At 42.9% G+C, this 15,953-nt stretch overlaps 1 protein-coding gene across 2 annotated transcripts in view; it reads right to left on the bottom strand.

Annotated features, from left to right (window-relative positions):
* Nucleotides 1-15,953, bottom strand: part of OBSCN (obscurin, cytoskeletal calmodulin and titin-interacting RhoGEF) — a 162,841-nt gene that overhangs the window by 127,730 nt on the left and 19,158 nt on the right. For both annotated transcript variants that reach the window (XM_025402023.1, XM_025402032.1), the window contains exons 9-11: nt 2,747-3,019; nt 1,632-1,910; nt 546-821 (exon numbers count right to left, since the gene is read on the bottom strand). In XM_025402023.1, the coding sequence (XP_025257808.1) occupies nt 546-821; nt 1,632-1,910; nt 2,747-3,019 (828 nt within the window). The remainder of the gene's footprint in view (nt 1-545; nt 822-1,631; nt 1,911-2,746; nt 3,020-15,953) is intronic.

Genomic DNA, 15,953 nt, shown 5'->3' on the forward strand with positions numbered 1-15,953 from the left:
TGGGTGCACAGCTAACTTCCATGTCCATGCAAAAGAAGGGAGAAGGTCCCAGGACATCGAAAATCAGATAATCCACAGTGTGATACTGAGATAATTCCATGTATGGTTGTGTGGCTGAAATTCCCCTTTCTCCCAGCTGAGTTAAATTCAAACATCTGTCACTAGGGAGAACAAGCATGCGGGCATGTGGGAGCTGCCAGACATCCAGTAGAAGGAAATTCACATATCCCCAGGTGGAGACACCTGGTCTACCTTGACCACAGGGCCTGGTAGAGACAAGAAGAAACACCAGCAAGGTTCTAGGCAGATGATGGGAACGTATGATCGAGCATTACTGCATATAAACACCATTCCAGGTACACAGCAACAGCCCCTGTCCCTCCACACATACCTTTCCCATCTGGCCTCCCTTGACCACACCAGTTATGAAATAGGAATTGGGAGGATAGGAAACCACAGAGGTAAAGGCTAATGGGAAGAGCACCAGAGTCTATCAACCAGTCTCATCATCACCTCTACAAAGTTAGTACCCCTAAAGCACTGACCTGAAACATCCAGGTGGAAGGAGAGCCGCTGGTCCCCGGCCTCACAGCTGTACTCCCCAGCATCTGCCTGGCCTGCCTGCTGCACCACCAGCTGCCGCATGCAGCCTGTGGCCTCTACATGCACTTTTGAACTGGAGCTCAGCTTCTTCCCGTCCTTGTACCACGTCACCTCCGTCTGGGCCTGGGCCACCTCACAGCTCAGTGTGGCGCTGGCTCCTGCCTCAGTCTGCACCTCATTATGCACTGACTGCTCCTTGGCAAACACCGCCTTGGGCTCTGAGGGTGGACAGGAGGGATGCACAGTCAGAGACACAAATCTGGGACCAACCCATTTTACAGGCACTGAAGATTCAGGATTCAGCAACAACAAACAACTAATGAAAGATATAAACCCACAGACTCAAGATGTTCTACAATCCCAACCAGGATGAAGACAAAGGAAACCACACCTACGTTCATAAAAGAAATACTACCACAAAGCGAAATCAAAAAGAAAATCTTAAAAGCAACAGGATGGAAAAAGGTACATGACCCTTAAAATATCCATAACAAATTTCACAGTTCATATTTCAAAGAAAATATGGACACCAGAAGGGAGTGGGGAGTAGCCGCTAAACTGTAATGTTATACCCAGATAAAACAGCCCTCAGAATCAAAGGGAGAACAAATATGTGTTCACAAAAGAAATAAAAAGTTAGAGAAGGCATATGACCAGCTGACCTGCTAACATAAATACTGAAGATATAGTTCTACAAGAAGAAAAAAGAATAGTAATCCCAGAATATTGGGTCCAAATTCTGACTGCAATTTTCTGGCTTTGTGAACTGTGGTGAGTTACTTCCCTGCGTGTTATTTTAAAATGAGAATAATCAGAGTTCCTCCTCACAAATTGTTTTGAAGTTTAAGCAAGCAGAAAGACAAGAAGCACTTCACAAAATCTAGATCTTCAGCACACAATTAATACCTGCTAGTTGTTATAACAGGGGAAGCTTTATGAGAAAAAAGGCCCTTGGGTGGGACTTCCATACATACCCTAAGTACATAAAGATTATCCTAAAAGCAAAAGAAAGACCTCAAAAAACTCACCTGTGATGTGTAGTTGAAAGGAGACCCTCTGGCCCCCAGCTTCGCAGCTGTACTCCCCAGCATCTGCTTTGCCCACCTGCTGTACCACCAGCCTCCTTGTGCAGCCCTTGACCTCCATGCGCACTTTTGAGCTAGAGCTCAGCTTCTTCCCATCCTTGTACCACTTCACTTCCATCTGAGCCTGGGCCACCTCACAGCTCAATATGGCACTGGCCCCCGCCTCAGCCCACACCTCATTATGCACTGACTGCTCCTTTGCAAACATCATCTTGGGCTCTGAGGGTGGACAAGGAGAGATGCACAGTTAGAGACACAAATCTGGAACCAACCCATTTCACAGGCACTGAAGATTCAGGATTCAGTAACAGCAAACAGCTGATGAAAGACATAAACCCACAGACTCAAGATGTTCTACAATCCCAACCCAGATTCAGAGAAAGGAAACCACAACTAGGTTCATCAAAGAAAAAAAGGCCACGAAGCAAATTCAAAAAGAAAATCTAAAAGCAACATGATGAAAAAAGATACATGACCCTTAAAATGTCTACAGTAAATCTTACAGTTGATATTTCAAAGGAAATATGGAAGCCAGAAGATAATGGAATGACCTCTTTAAAATGTTAGGGAGTGGAGGAATAGCTGATAAACTGTAATGTTATATCCAGATAAAACAGTCCTCAGAATCAAAGGGAGAACAAATAGGTTTTCATATGAGAAAAAAAAAATGATGGAATATATATAACCAGCAGAGCTGCTAACATAAATACTGAAGATAGAACTCTTCAAGAAGAAAAAAAGAATAATAATCCTAGAATACTGGGTTGAAATCTTGACTGCAATTTTCTGGCTTTGTGAACTGTGGTGAGTTACTTCCTTGTGTGTTATCTTAAAATGGGAATAATCAGAGTTCCTCCTCATAGAATTGTTTTGAAGTTTAAGCAAGCAGAAAGACAACTAGCATTCACAAAATCTATGTTCCTTGGCACAAAATTAATACTTGCTAGTTATTATAAGGGAGGCTTTGTAAGAAAAGAGGCAATTAGGTGGCACCTCTATGCTAATGTCACTAAAAATTATCCTAAGGAACATAAGAAAGATCTCAAGAAACCCATCTGTGATGTGCAGGTGGAAGGAGACCCTCTGGCCCCTGGCCTTGCAGCTGTAGTCCCCGGCATCCATCTTGCCCACCTGCTGCACCACCAGCCTCCGTCTGTAGCCGTTGGCCTCCATATGCACTTTCAAGCTAGAGCTCAGCTTCTTCCCATCTTTGTACCACGTCACCTCTGTCTGGGCCTGGGCCACCTTGCAGCTCAGTGTGGCCCTGGCCCCTGCCTCAGCCTGCACCTCACTGTGTGCCACCTGCTCCTTGGCAAACACCACCTTGGGCTCTGGGGATAAAGTGTGACACACAGGGTCAGACATATTCCAATTACTAGAACTGAATGATCTCAAAACTCTGATGGTTCAGCCACAAGCCTGCCCTCTTCCTGGATGTCTCAACAAAAAGAACTTTACATTTTGAAGATGCACAGGGCAGACGATAGGTTAGTTCTCAGAATCTGAAGCCTCCCAGTTAGATAATTTTTAGACTGGTATATGTTGCAATTCAGGTTTTCACATTTATTTACCAGCTGTGATCTCCTAAGTATAAAAACAAAGAGAAGCACAATTTGTGACCTGCACACCAAAGCATAGGTATTTTCAGAGATAATTCCTTAAGCAATACTGGCAGAATGGGCAGTAACCCTGACTCACACAAAGGACTGCTAATACAGCCTACAACTTCTAGAGGGCCAATTGTCATTGGTATAATCTAATCCTAGGCCTTGGGATTGGATCTTTTCATTATTTGAGTTTCCTCATATCACTACTTCCAGTACCTATTCTGTTACTTTGGATGACATTTTCCTCTTATGAAGTGTATCTATTGGTAATTCTCTCAGGAAGGTTTTGTGAATGGTAAACTTTGTCAATCTACTTCCTGAAAATGTCTTTATTTCACACTCACTTTTGAATGATAGCTTAGCTGGGTGCAGAATTCTAGGTTGACAGTTGTTTTCCTTGCTAATTTGGACATTATCCCATCATTTCATTTCTGGGCTCTTCATTGCTGCTGAGAAATCTATAGGAAGGATAACTGTTGTTCTCTTAATATATTCTTCTGTGTGGTAGTTTTAAGGCTCTCCTCTTGGTTTTTTGGCCTTCTACAATTCACTATGTTATGTCTAGCTGAGAATTTATTTTCTTTACACTTACAATGATTTCTTGTGAATCTACAAATTTTAGGACTCATGTTGTTTATAATTTCCGAAATTTTTCTGCATGACCTCTTTTATTATTGCATCTTCCTCACTCTGTAGTTTATCCTAAAAGTCCTTTTTTAACTTTACAAAAAAGTATACGTTTATTATGAACAATGTGTTTTGAAATATGTATATACTGTGGAATTGCTAAATTGTGCTAGTTTACATACGCATTACCTCATATATGTATCATTTTGTGGTGACAACACTAAAAATCCACTCTCTTAGCAATTTTCAAGAATATAATACATTGTTATTAACTACAGTCACCATGTTGTACTATAGATCTCTTGAACTTATTCCTCCCAACTGAAACTTTGTACAGTTTGACCAACATCTCCATGACCTACCTCCTCCCCAAGACTCTGGTACTCTACTCTCCATTTCTACAAATTCCACATTTTTAGATTCCACATATAAGTGAGATTGTACAGTAACTGTCTTTATGTCTTATTTCACTTAACATAACATCCTCCAGCTTCACCCGTGTTGCTGAGTGGCAGCTGAATAGCATCCTCCTGCATACTATAATATACAACACATATTCTTCATCCATTCATCTGCTGTTGGACACTTAGGTTAGATTTTTTAAAAATCTTTTAAAAAACGTATTTGTGCCCAATATACAAAAGGTGGTGTTTTATGTTGTAAATTAATTTTTACAAAGGAAATAATGATGCATCCAGCTGCCTGCCTTTCACTAGCTCATCCTTGTTGACCTGATGGCTCTGCTAGGGCCGGCAGACGGACAGCAGCAGGTGGTGAGGCTCTCACACCCCCTCATGACACACCAGTAACCAGGGGCCACAGGGGCCAGAACCAGCCCTGCATCTTACCCCTGCTCTCTCTCTTGCCCTTCAAAGCCTGACTTGGGGAAACAACCATAGACACCAGCTGTGTCCACATCCTCATCTCAGATCTGCTCAGCAGCCATGGAGCCATTGCTCCTGCTAAGGTCAGCTGTGCCCATTGGGGTTGCAGTCCTTCAGCCCTTCCCCCGTCGCTCCTGTTTCACCATGGCATTCATACCTGCACATCACCTGTGCATCAAAGTCTTCACTGACCCCAAAACACAACTCTCTAGATTCTTCTCCTGCTCCTTTGGGCCTCTTCCTTGGTGGTCTCAGCTTCCTCAGTGTTGCCCCAGGGCGAGTCTTGTTATCACGGTCCCTTGCCCACGGTGTCCCAGTGCACAACATCCTCTCCTGCCATTGACATGCCAACAAATCCCAAAGCTCCCTTGTCAGCTCAGCATCAACCGAGGTGCAGCCCAGAGAGCCACTGCCTCCTGGATGTCCCACATAGGCTAATGTAATATCCCCCGGCGCCCCTAGCACTTTCTTTATCTGTCCTGACCCACCTGCAACTTTTCCCTTCCAGGCTTGAACCAGGCATGGATAAAGGTATTTAGGTTGTTGCTCGACACTCTGAGAAATCAGCCATCTTGCTAAATACAGAGAAAGCCACCCTGCTTGGCCCTGAGCCAGAGTCCTCAACCCTGAGATAAACTCCATACCCTGATCCCTCATGGTAGACATGCCTGGATGGGACATCTGCCTTCTTGCTGTTTGTTACAAGCATATGCTGTGGTCCTCCTCTGTAAACAAGTTCCTCTAATAAAGCTCTGGACTGATCACCCTGGTGTTTGGTGCTTCTTTCTGTGGAATCCTAACCATCCCATTGTGGGATGGTTTGGGGCACTCCCTTGTGGAAACTCCTTTCCACTGCCTTTGTGGCAACTCCAGCTCCAGGTTGGACAGGATGGAACAGCTCCTCACCCGTTTCTCCTTGCACACCTACTTCTTGCCTACTGCCCCATCTCAGATATAGCCCCTGCATCTACGCATCTGCCCAAGCTTGCAGTTCACCTCCCATCTCCTCTGTTCTCAACCCTGAACCCGCCTGGCCACGGCTCCTCTTTTTTTTTATTTTTTTATTTTTTATTTTTTTGATGAAGTCTCGCTCTGTTGCCCAGGCTGGAGTGCACTGGCACATTCTTGGCTCACTGCAAGCTCCGCCTCCCGGGTTCATGTCATTCTCCTGCCTCAGCCTCCTGAGTAGCTGGGACTACAGGCACCCACCACCATGCCCGGCTAATTTTTTGTATTTTTAGTAGAGATGGAGTTTCACCATGTTAGCCAGGATGGTCTCGATCTCCTGACCTCGTGATCCGCCCACCTCGGCCTCCCAAAGTGCTGGGATTACAGGTGTCAGCCACCGCACCCAGTCTGTGCTCCACCTTTCAAATGGCTCTTGAGCCTATGGCCTCCTCTCTGCCCTCGGGACCTTGGACCCTCTGCAGGCCCAGCCCTCTTCTCCACCCTCGGGACTGCTGTCCCTCTGCAGGCCCGGCCTTCTCCTCCACCCTCAGGACCGCTGTCCCTCTGTAGGCCCGGCCCTCTCCTCCACCCTCGGGACTGCTGTCCCTCTGTAGGCCCGGCCCTCCCCTCCCTGGACCAGGCAGGGCAGAGCCTCCTGCCTCTGATCCCCCCTCATCCTAATCTAGTCTCCATGGTGCAGTCAGAGTGTAACTGTGAAACTTCTATGTTTTCATCCCCAGGAATTAAGGACCAAAGTCCACTTCCCAGGTGTGCAGGATGGCCCACGTGAGTGGACACCAGCTTTCAAATGCACCTCCAAGTCCACACCTGTCTTCAAAACGATCACTAAAAGAGTTGCTGTGTTTTTAAACCGAGTTGACTAAGTGTTACCGCCTCACTGAGCATGCTGAGGAGTCCCAGAGCCGAACCTCTGCAGCCAAATGTTCTCAGGGACCCAGATATGGATACAGGCACTGCGAGTATCTTGCAGGGACCCACACAGCGACCAGTCAGCAACACGTCTTCAGCAGCAGTGCTAGCACTGGGCACATGGCAGACTGGCACCCTGCATGAGCACCTCTAACATGAGCACAGATGCAAATCCAGTCACACAGCCGCAGTGTGCTCAACCCAGCTGGGTAGCTGCATCTGCCGCTCATTCCATGGCCCTCGAATCAGCCTGATCACCAAGGGAGGGCTTCCCCAAGCTCTTTGACATTTGTTATGTTTGCTTTACAGAAGGACTCACAAAGTACTTTCAGGGAAACTGTCTCTCTTTGACATGCACTTCACAAAATCACTCACAATCACACTGCGTGTGATGTGTTTGAGAATGCGAATGTGTTTTAATGGGTGTACGTAACATGTACAAGCAAGTGTGTATGTTTAAGTGTGTTTTCATGTATGTGTATGTATGTGTATCATGCATGTATTTGTATGTGTGTATAAGATGAAGCATGTGTATGCACATGTGTTTACATGTTTGTGTACATGTGTGTTTAGATGTCTGTATGTGTGTGCAAGTGTACATGTGTTTGAATGTATGTATATAGCATAAGTGTGTATGGGGGATATATGTGTATATGAGTGTATATGAGAGTGAGGTGTCTGTGCGTGTATATATGTAGGTAAGTGCATATGTAGGTATTATGTGTGTATTATGTTTAGGTTTGTGTGTGTCTATGTATGTGTGTGTATATATGTCTTGTGTGTTGTTTGTGTGTTTAAATGTATGTATGCATATGTAAATGTGTGCTTGGGGTATGTATGCATATGTAAATGTGTGGTTGGGGTATGTATGCATGTATGTGCAAGTGTGTGTGTGAGTTCATATGTGTGTGTCTGTTCATATGTGTGGGTGGTATATGTGAGAGTGCACGTGTGCATGCGTATGTTGTGCAAGTGTGTGTAGGTGCATGTGAGTGCATGTGTGCATATGTGTGTACATTCATATGTGTGAGTGCATGTGTGTGTGTAGGTGTGCATGTGAGAATATGTGTGTGTGCATATGAGTGCACTGTGTGCATGTATACGTGCACATGTATGTGTAGGTGTGTGTAAGAGTGCATGTGTGTGTAAGTGCATGTATACAAGTGCATGTGTATGTGTAAGTTCATTGTGTGCATACATGTGTGTGTGAGTGCCCACCTTCAGCTGCACTAGGGAGGAAGCCTGCAGCAGTCTCGGTGGCCCCTCAGTGCAGCTGAGCCACTCCATCAGGTCCCCAGCTACCTACCTGGTGGTTTACCTGCTACATTCGCCTAAATGAAATAGAAATACCCTCACAAGGATGCTTAGACTTGTCTCACAAGAAATGCCAAGGTTTGGGTTTATTTGCATATTTATAATAAAACTTGCAGTTTTCAAAAGCACCTACTGGTGGCTCCACTCCTGGAGGTGCAAACCCCCCATCTCACCCGTGAGACCAAGGAGCCGCTATCTGAACACTCAGAAAGGAGAGCAGCAGGTGGATGGGGGCAGCAGAGGAACAGCATTCAAAGTCCCAGCACCCTTCATCCCATGACCTGTGCACCCAAAACCCAGAGGCGGGCATTTGTGCAGACAGAGCAGGCTCCCAACTAATCCTGCAGCCTCCCTCAAGGTATAGAAAAGGGAAGCACAAGTGCTCAGAGAGGACAGAAGACACCCCTGTTTCTTCTCCTTTCTCTCACACCCCAGACCATGCAGGTGTGAACAACTAAACTGATAAAGGAAACACTCTGTCTAGTCACAATGGCTTACTCCTGTAATTCCAGCACTTTGGGAGGCCAAGGTGGGTGGATCATTTGAGGTCAGGAGTTCAAGACCAGCCTGGCCACATGGTGAAACCCTACCTCTACTAAAAATACAAAAATTAGCCAGATGTGGCCAGGCACAGTGGCTCATGCCTGTAATACTAGCACTTTAGGAGGCTGAGGCGGATGGATCACCTGAGGTGAGGAGTTCAAGATCAGCCTGGCTAACATGGCAAAACCCGGCCTCTACTAAAAACACAAAAATTAGCCAGGCGTGGTGGTGCATGCCTGTAATCCCAGCTACTTGGGAGGCTGAGACAGGAGAATCACTTGAATCTGGGAGGCGGAGGTTGCAGGGAGCCAAGATTGCGCCACTGCACTCCAGGCTGGGCAACAGAGTGAGACCCTGTCTCAGTTAAAAAAAAAAAAAAAAAAAAATCCAGGTGTGGTGGCAGGTGCCTGTAGTCCCAGCTACTTGGGAGGCTGAGGCAGGAGAATCACTTGAACCTGGGAGGTGGAGGTTGCAGTGAGCCAAGATGGTGCCACTGAGTGACAGAGTGAGATTCCATCTCAAAAAAAAAAAAAAAAAAAGAAAACACTCCTCTTCAATGGAAGGGGTTCTGATCTCAAGAAAGCAGGGTAAGCACTGCTGATTTTTTTTTTTCTCTGTCCTCCTGGCGCTCAGCTCTGGCACATACAGTTGCAACCATAAGAACAGTATCAGGGCAGCAAACACAAAGCTCCAGTTTTTTGTCTGTAGAACTGAAAATGAAGCCCCAAGAAAGCAGAAAGTCCTGGAGAGGGTCCTGGAAAGGGAGACTCTCGAGAAATATAACATAAAGTTGTTCAGGAACTCCAGGGCTTCCCCCTAGAGGCACACGTCACTGAACTCGGGACAAACCATTGCCCACACATGACCACAGAAGGTGCACAGACAGGACAGATCAAACCGCTCAGGCTTTGAAGACATCAACCCACAGAAGTCAACCAGGCTGATTTCCAGCTTAAAAAAAAATCAACATTACCCTATGATGTAAAGAAGACCTGAAGTCAAGTAACATAGTCTTCAAAATACTCAGCACACCATCTGAAATTACTGGGCATAGGAAGAATCAAGTAGCATGCACATGAAAAGATTACTAATAGATACCACTGTCAAGATGACACCAATACTAGAATTATCTGACAATTTTCAAGCAGCTAATACAAAAATGCTTCAACAAGTAAAAGCAAATACCCTTGAAAGGAATGGGAACATTAAAAAGTCTCAGCAAAGAAACAGAAGATATAAAGAAGAATTGAGTGGAAAGTTTATAAGAAGAAAAGACAGTAACTGAAATAATTCAATGTATAGGCTCAATAATTGAATATGAATAACAGAAGTAAGTTAGTGAAATTGAAGACAGGTCAATAGAAATTATCCAATACAAACAACAGAGAGAAAGGGATTTAAAACAAAACAACAACAACAACAACAACAAAAAACAGAGCTTCAGGGACCTGTAAGATGATTCTGAAAGATCTAACATTGAAGTCATTATCCCTAGAAGCAGAAGATAAAATATAGTTCAGAAACAATCATCTGAAGAAATAATGATTAAAAATCTCCTAAATTTGGAAGAAGACATAAACCAGATTAAAAGAATTTGGCAAGCCCCAAACAGAATAAACCCAAAAAAATTCCACACCCACATGTATCATTTTAAATGAGTTAAAAATTAAAGAAAAAATTTTTGAAAGCAGGCAGAGAAGACCAACACATTATTTGTAGGGGAACAATTTGAATGACTGTTAATTTCTCACTGTGTGTGTGTGTGTGTGTGTGTGTGTGTGTGTGTGTATAAAGTCATGATGTTGTACAGCTTAAATATATTCAATCTTTATTTGTCAATTAAATTTTTTTTTTTTTTTTTTTTTTTTTTTTTTTTTTTTTTTTTTTTTTGAGACGGAGTCTCTCTCTGTCGCCCGGGCTGGAGTGCAGTGGCCGGATCTCAGCTCACTGCAAGCTCCGCCTCCCGGGTTCCCGCCATTCTCCTGCCTCAGCCTCCCGAGTAGCTGGGACTACAGGCGCCCGCCACCTCGCCCGGCTAATTTTTTTTTTTTATTTTTTAGTGGAGACGGGGTTTCACCGTGTTAGCCAGGATGGTCTCGATCTCCTGACCTCGTGATCCGCCCGTCTCGGCCTCCCAAAGTGCTGGGATTACAGGCTTGAGCCACCGCGCCCGGCCTAAATATTTTTTTAATCATGGAGGCCAGAAGGAAGTGGAACATTTTTTCAAGTGCTAAAAGAAAAGAGGCCTCAACCCAGAATTCTCAATCAACCAAAAATATCTTTCAGGAATGCAGGTGAAATAGACACATTCTGAATAAAGGAAAACTAAGAAAATACATCAATGGCAGAGCTGCTCTAAAAGAATTGCTAAAGGATGTCCTTCAGACAGAAGTGAAATGATGTCTCAGGGAAACTTGCAACAGCAGGAATGAGGGAATGGTTACAGAAATGCTGAACATCTAGGCAAATAAAACAGACTATATTCCTCCTCTTGAGTTCTTTAAAATAAATTTTATAGTTAAAAAAAATTATATTATCTGATGAGGTTTCCAATGAATGTAGAGATAATACGTAAGATAACTACCATAATAACTTAAAGGTCAGGGAGTAAAAGAGACCTATGTATGTGATGGTAGGAGTTCTGTATTCCAGCGGAGGTGATAAAATACTGATCTCAAGTAGATGATGAAGAGTTAAGTATGTTAAGTGCAGTCCCGGCCGGGCGCGGTGGCTCAAGCCTGTAATCCCAGCACTTTGGGAGGCCGAGACGGGCGGATCACGAGGTCAGGAGATCGAGACCATCCTGGCCGACACGGTGAAACCCCGTCTCTACTAAAAAATACAGAAAACTAGCCGGGCGAGGTGGCGGGCGCCTGTAGTCCCAGCTACTCGGGAGGCTGAGGCAGGAGAATGGCGTGAACCCGGGAGGCGGAGCTTGCAGTGAGCTGAGATCCGGCCACTGCACTCCAGCCTGGGCGGCAGAGCGAGACTCCCTCTCAAAAAAAAAAAAAAAAAAAAAAAGTGCAGTCCCTGGGTGACCAAAAAAAATCACAATAGATAAATTAAAAAGAAATACTAAAAAAAAAAAAAAATCGAAATAACCCAAAACGGGCAGAAAAGTTGAAACAGAAGAACCAAAAAAAGAGGGGAAAAATGGAAAAACGTAATAAAATAGTCAACCTGGATCCAAACGTATTAATCACAACATAAATGAAAAAGGACTAAACACATCCATAGTAGCACAGAGATTATCAGCTGGAAAATAGTGAGCCAACTACATATTATCTACAAGAAACTCACTTCCAATATAATGATACGGGCAGGTTCAAAGTACAAGAATGGCAAAATACATGTAATACAAACACTAATAACACAAGTCTGCAGTGTTTGTTCATATTAATATCAAACAATGAAAATTTCAGAACAAAGAAAATTACCAGGGAGAAAGAGGGACATTACATAGGGATAAAGATGTCAATTTGCAAAGAAGACAAAATGATCTTCACAATGGAACTTCGAAACACATGCTGCAAAAATCGACAGCACTGAAAGTAAAACAGACAAATCCACAATCATAGCTGAGGATTTCACTCTTCTCTTAATAACTGATAAAACTGGCAGACAGAAAAGCATCAAGGATACAGATGAACTGAACCATGAGCCACCATGACCTAAGTGACACTGGTAGGATCTACCCAACAACAGCAGAAAACACATTCCTTTCCAGAACACATAGAATGTTCGCCCACCTAGGACATATTCTGGTTCATGAAATAAATTTAAGAGAATTGAAATGTTTCGAAGTTATGTTATCTGATCAAAATGGAATTAGACTACAAATCAATAACAGAAAGGTAATAGTAAAATCTCTGAACACATGGAAATTAAGCATACTTCTGAATAATCCACACATTTAAGAGGCAGTATCAAGGGACATTAGAAATTATCTTCAACTGGACAACAATGAAAATACCACATCAGGGCCGGGCGTGGTGGCTCACGCCTGTAATCCTAGCCCTTTGGGAGGCTGAGGCGGGTGGATCACCTGAGGTCAGGAGTTCAAGATCAACCTGGCCAACATGGTGAAACCCTGTCTCATACTGAAAATACAAAAATTAGCAGTGCATGGTGGCAAGTGCCTGTAATCCCAGCTACACAGGAGGCTGAGGCAGGAGAATCACTTGAATCTGGGAGGCGGAGGTTGCAGTGAGCTGAGATCATGCCATTGCACTCCAGCCTAGGGGATAAGAGCAAGACTTCATCTCCAAAAAAAAAAGAAAAGAAAGAAAGAAAGAAAATACCACACCAGAATGTTTGTGATAAAGCTAAAGCAGTGCTTAGAGAAAAAATTGCTGTATGAAATATTTATATTAGCAAGAAGTACTTCAATCAGCAAACTAATAGTCTACCTTAAGAAATTAGGAAAAGAAGAGCAAAATAAACCCAGAGCAAGAAGGACGGAAATAAAGATAAAAGCAGAAATCAATAACATTGATGAAAATAGAGAAAATCAATGAAACCTAAAGCTGGTTCCTTGAAAAGATCAATAAAACTGACAAACCTCTACCAAGACAAAGGAAAAAAGAGAGAGCAAAGACAAACTAACAATATCAGTAATGAAACAAGGGTATCCCTGCAGACCCTACAGACACTATGGTAATAAGGAAACACTACAAACAACTCCATGCACCATGCACATAAATTAAATCCATTTGATCAAATGGACCAATTCCTCAGAAACCACAAATTACCAATACTCACCCAAGATGAAATAGACAACTTGTACAGTCCCACAGCTATTAAATTGTCTGGCTGATTTAAATATTCCACAAAAAGAAATCTCTAGGCCAAGATGGCTTTACTTGCTTTGTCAATGAAATAACTTAAAAAGACATTTTAAAAGTAACAGAAATAATATCAATTCTACACAATATCTTCTTGAAAACAGAAGAGAAGGGGAATGCTTTCCATTCCATTTTTTTGAGGACAGCGTTACCCTGATATCAAAACCACACAAAGACAGTATATGAAAACCACAAACTAAAATTCTCCATTAACATAAAAATAAAAATACTCAGCAACATATCAGCCAACTGAATCCAGTATGTAAAAAGAATAACACACCCCAAACACAAACACAAACACATCCCAAGAATGCGAGGCTGGTTCAATATTCAAAAACCCCTGGCAGAGATGTCAGCAAAAATGACAAAATAATAACTTCTGAAAAACCTCTCCTCCACAAAAGAAAGAAAAGCACTGGCCAAAAACATATGTTGGAATCAACTTTTCAGAAGTCTGAAAATTAATCAAAGACTTGCAGCAATCTGGGGAGCATTCATCCAAGAAAAACCAGTGCATCTCAGTAAGAACAGCTAGATGTGTGGTGTTTTAACTCGCCCAACTCTTAAACCTACCAGCCTCCAGCTCTGAGATAACTGTGAAAACCGACAGTCCACAATCAGGATGAAGACCAGCACCCTGGCGACCAGCACCCTGGCATCCAGCAGAGAAGGCCATTCCTAGAGCACTGTCATTATTTCAACCAGTTTAGTAGCTCCCTGGAAAAACTGCTCACCACAGCTGCATTTATTTGACCTGAGTAGTTCACCCAGTGCAAAGGTATTTTCGCCAGAAGCATTTGTTGAAAAAATATCAGAGGTAATTACAAACACCATGACTGCTTGAAGCAGTGGAGAATGGTTGCAATGAACAATAATCTAATCAAAAGTCTTCAGCCTAAAAGGAAATGCTGGAGAACAAGACATCCACAGGAGGCTTTGGAAAGATCCAACAACACACTCCTGGGCACAGAGAGGGTCATACATATCCAGAGGCTGTGTGAACACTCAGGAAACATCTGAGAAGACCTAACACTCACACAGCTGGCTAGCCTTGAGGTTCTGTGAGGCCAGAAGTAAAGGCACAGGTAGAGCTGTCGTCTGCCTAGCTGTGTTGAATGCATGGGCCAATTCCCACAAAGAGGCCCCAAAGACAGAGAGACTTATTGTTGGAGACATCTAGTAAAATCACTGTTCTAATCATCAGCTGGCCAATAAGCTCACTGAGCAGAGGCTTCAGTGGCCACTCACGATAAGGAACACAGACTTTAAAGAATTAGTTCAGAAAAGTCACTAAACATACACAAACAAAAGCAACAGAAACAGCAACAAAAATTAACAGCATCTGTGATATGCTGTGATATATACATCCAATGGAACACTATTCAGCCATAAAAAGTAATGAAGCACTGGAACATGTTACGCACAACTTGGATGAATCTTGAAAAGTTTACACAAAGTAAAAGAACCAGATACAAGGGACGCATATTGCAAGATTTCTATTACATGAAGTAACCAGAACAAACGAATCTATAGAGACAACAAGCAAAATGTGGGGTGGCCAGATGATGGGGGGAGGGAAGAATGTAAAGGAATAACCCAATGACTATGGGGTGTTCTGGTGAAAAATTTCTGATGAAAAATTTTGAAACTAGACAGAGGTGGTGGTTGCACAACATTGAGAATGCTTAAATGCCACTGAAGTGTACACTTCAAAATGGTTAACTGTATGTTATGTGAATTTCAGCTCAATTATAAAACTAATTCTTAATTAAAAAGTCATTATCCGTCTGTCTATAAGACATACACTTTAGAGCCAAAGACGCAAACAGGTGGAAGGCTTAAAGATGCTCCATAAACCATAGCAGCCAAAAGAGAGCAGGAACGGCTCCCAAATGCCAGGCAAGGCAGACCCCGAAACCAAACCGCCAGAAGAAACAAATAACACTACACACTGTGAAAGGGCCAATCTCTCAATAAGATATCACATTTATAAACATATACTCACCTAAAGCAGAGGGCAATATATGAGAAGCAAAAATCAACAGAATTACAAAAAGAAAAAATGTCTACAATATTGGAGACTTCAATACCCCACTTTCAATAATAGAATGACTAGAAAAAAGATCTATTAAAACCAAGAGGACTGAACAATGCTATAAATCAACTAGACCTAACTGATTTATACGGTCAGCCCTCCAAATTCACAGGTTCCACGTGTGCAGATTCAGCCAACCAAGGATCAAAAATATTCTGGAAAAAAATGATGACACAACAATAAAAGTAATATAAATTTTTAGAAATATATATAACAACTATTTATATAACATTTACATTGTATTAGGTACTATGAGTAATCTAGAGATGATTTAAAACATAAAGAAGGATGTGCGTAGGTTATATGCAAACACTACACCATTCTATATAAGGAACTTGATGATCCATGGATTTTGGTATCTACAGGTGTCCTGGAACCTATCCCCCACAGGGAACACTGTATAGAATATTCCAATCAACAAAAGACTGTATAGAATATTCCAACCAACAGGAGAAAAATACACATTTTCCTCA

This window comes from Theropithecus gelada, chromosome 1 (genome assembly GCF_003255815.1).
Source record: "Theropithecus gelada isolate Dixy chromosome 1, Tgel_1.0, whole genome shotgun sequence".
NCBI classification, from domain to species: Eukaryota; Metazoa; Chordata; class Mammalia; order Primates; family Cercopithecidae; genus Theropithecus; species Theropithecus gelada.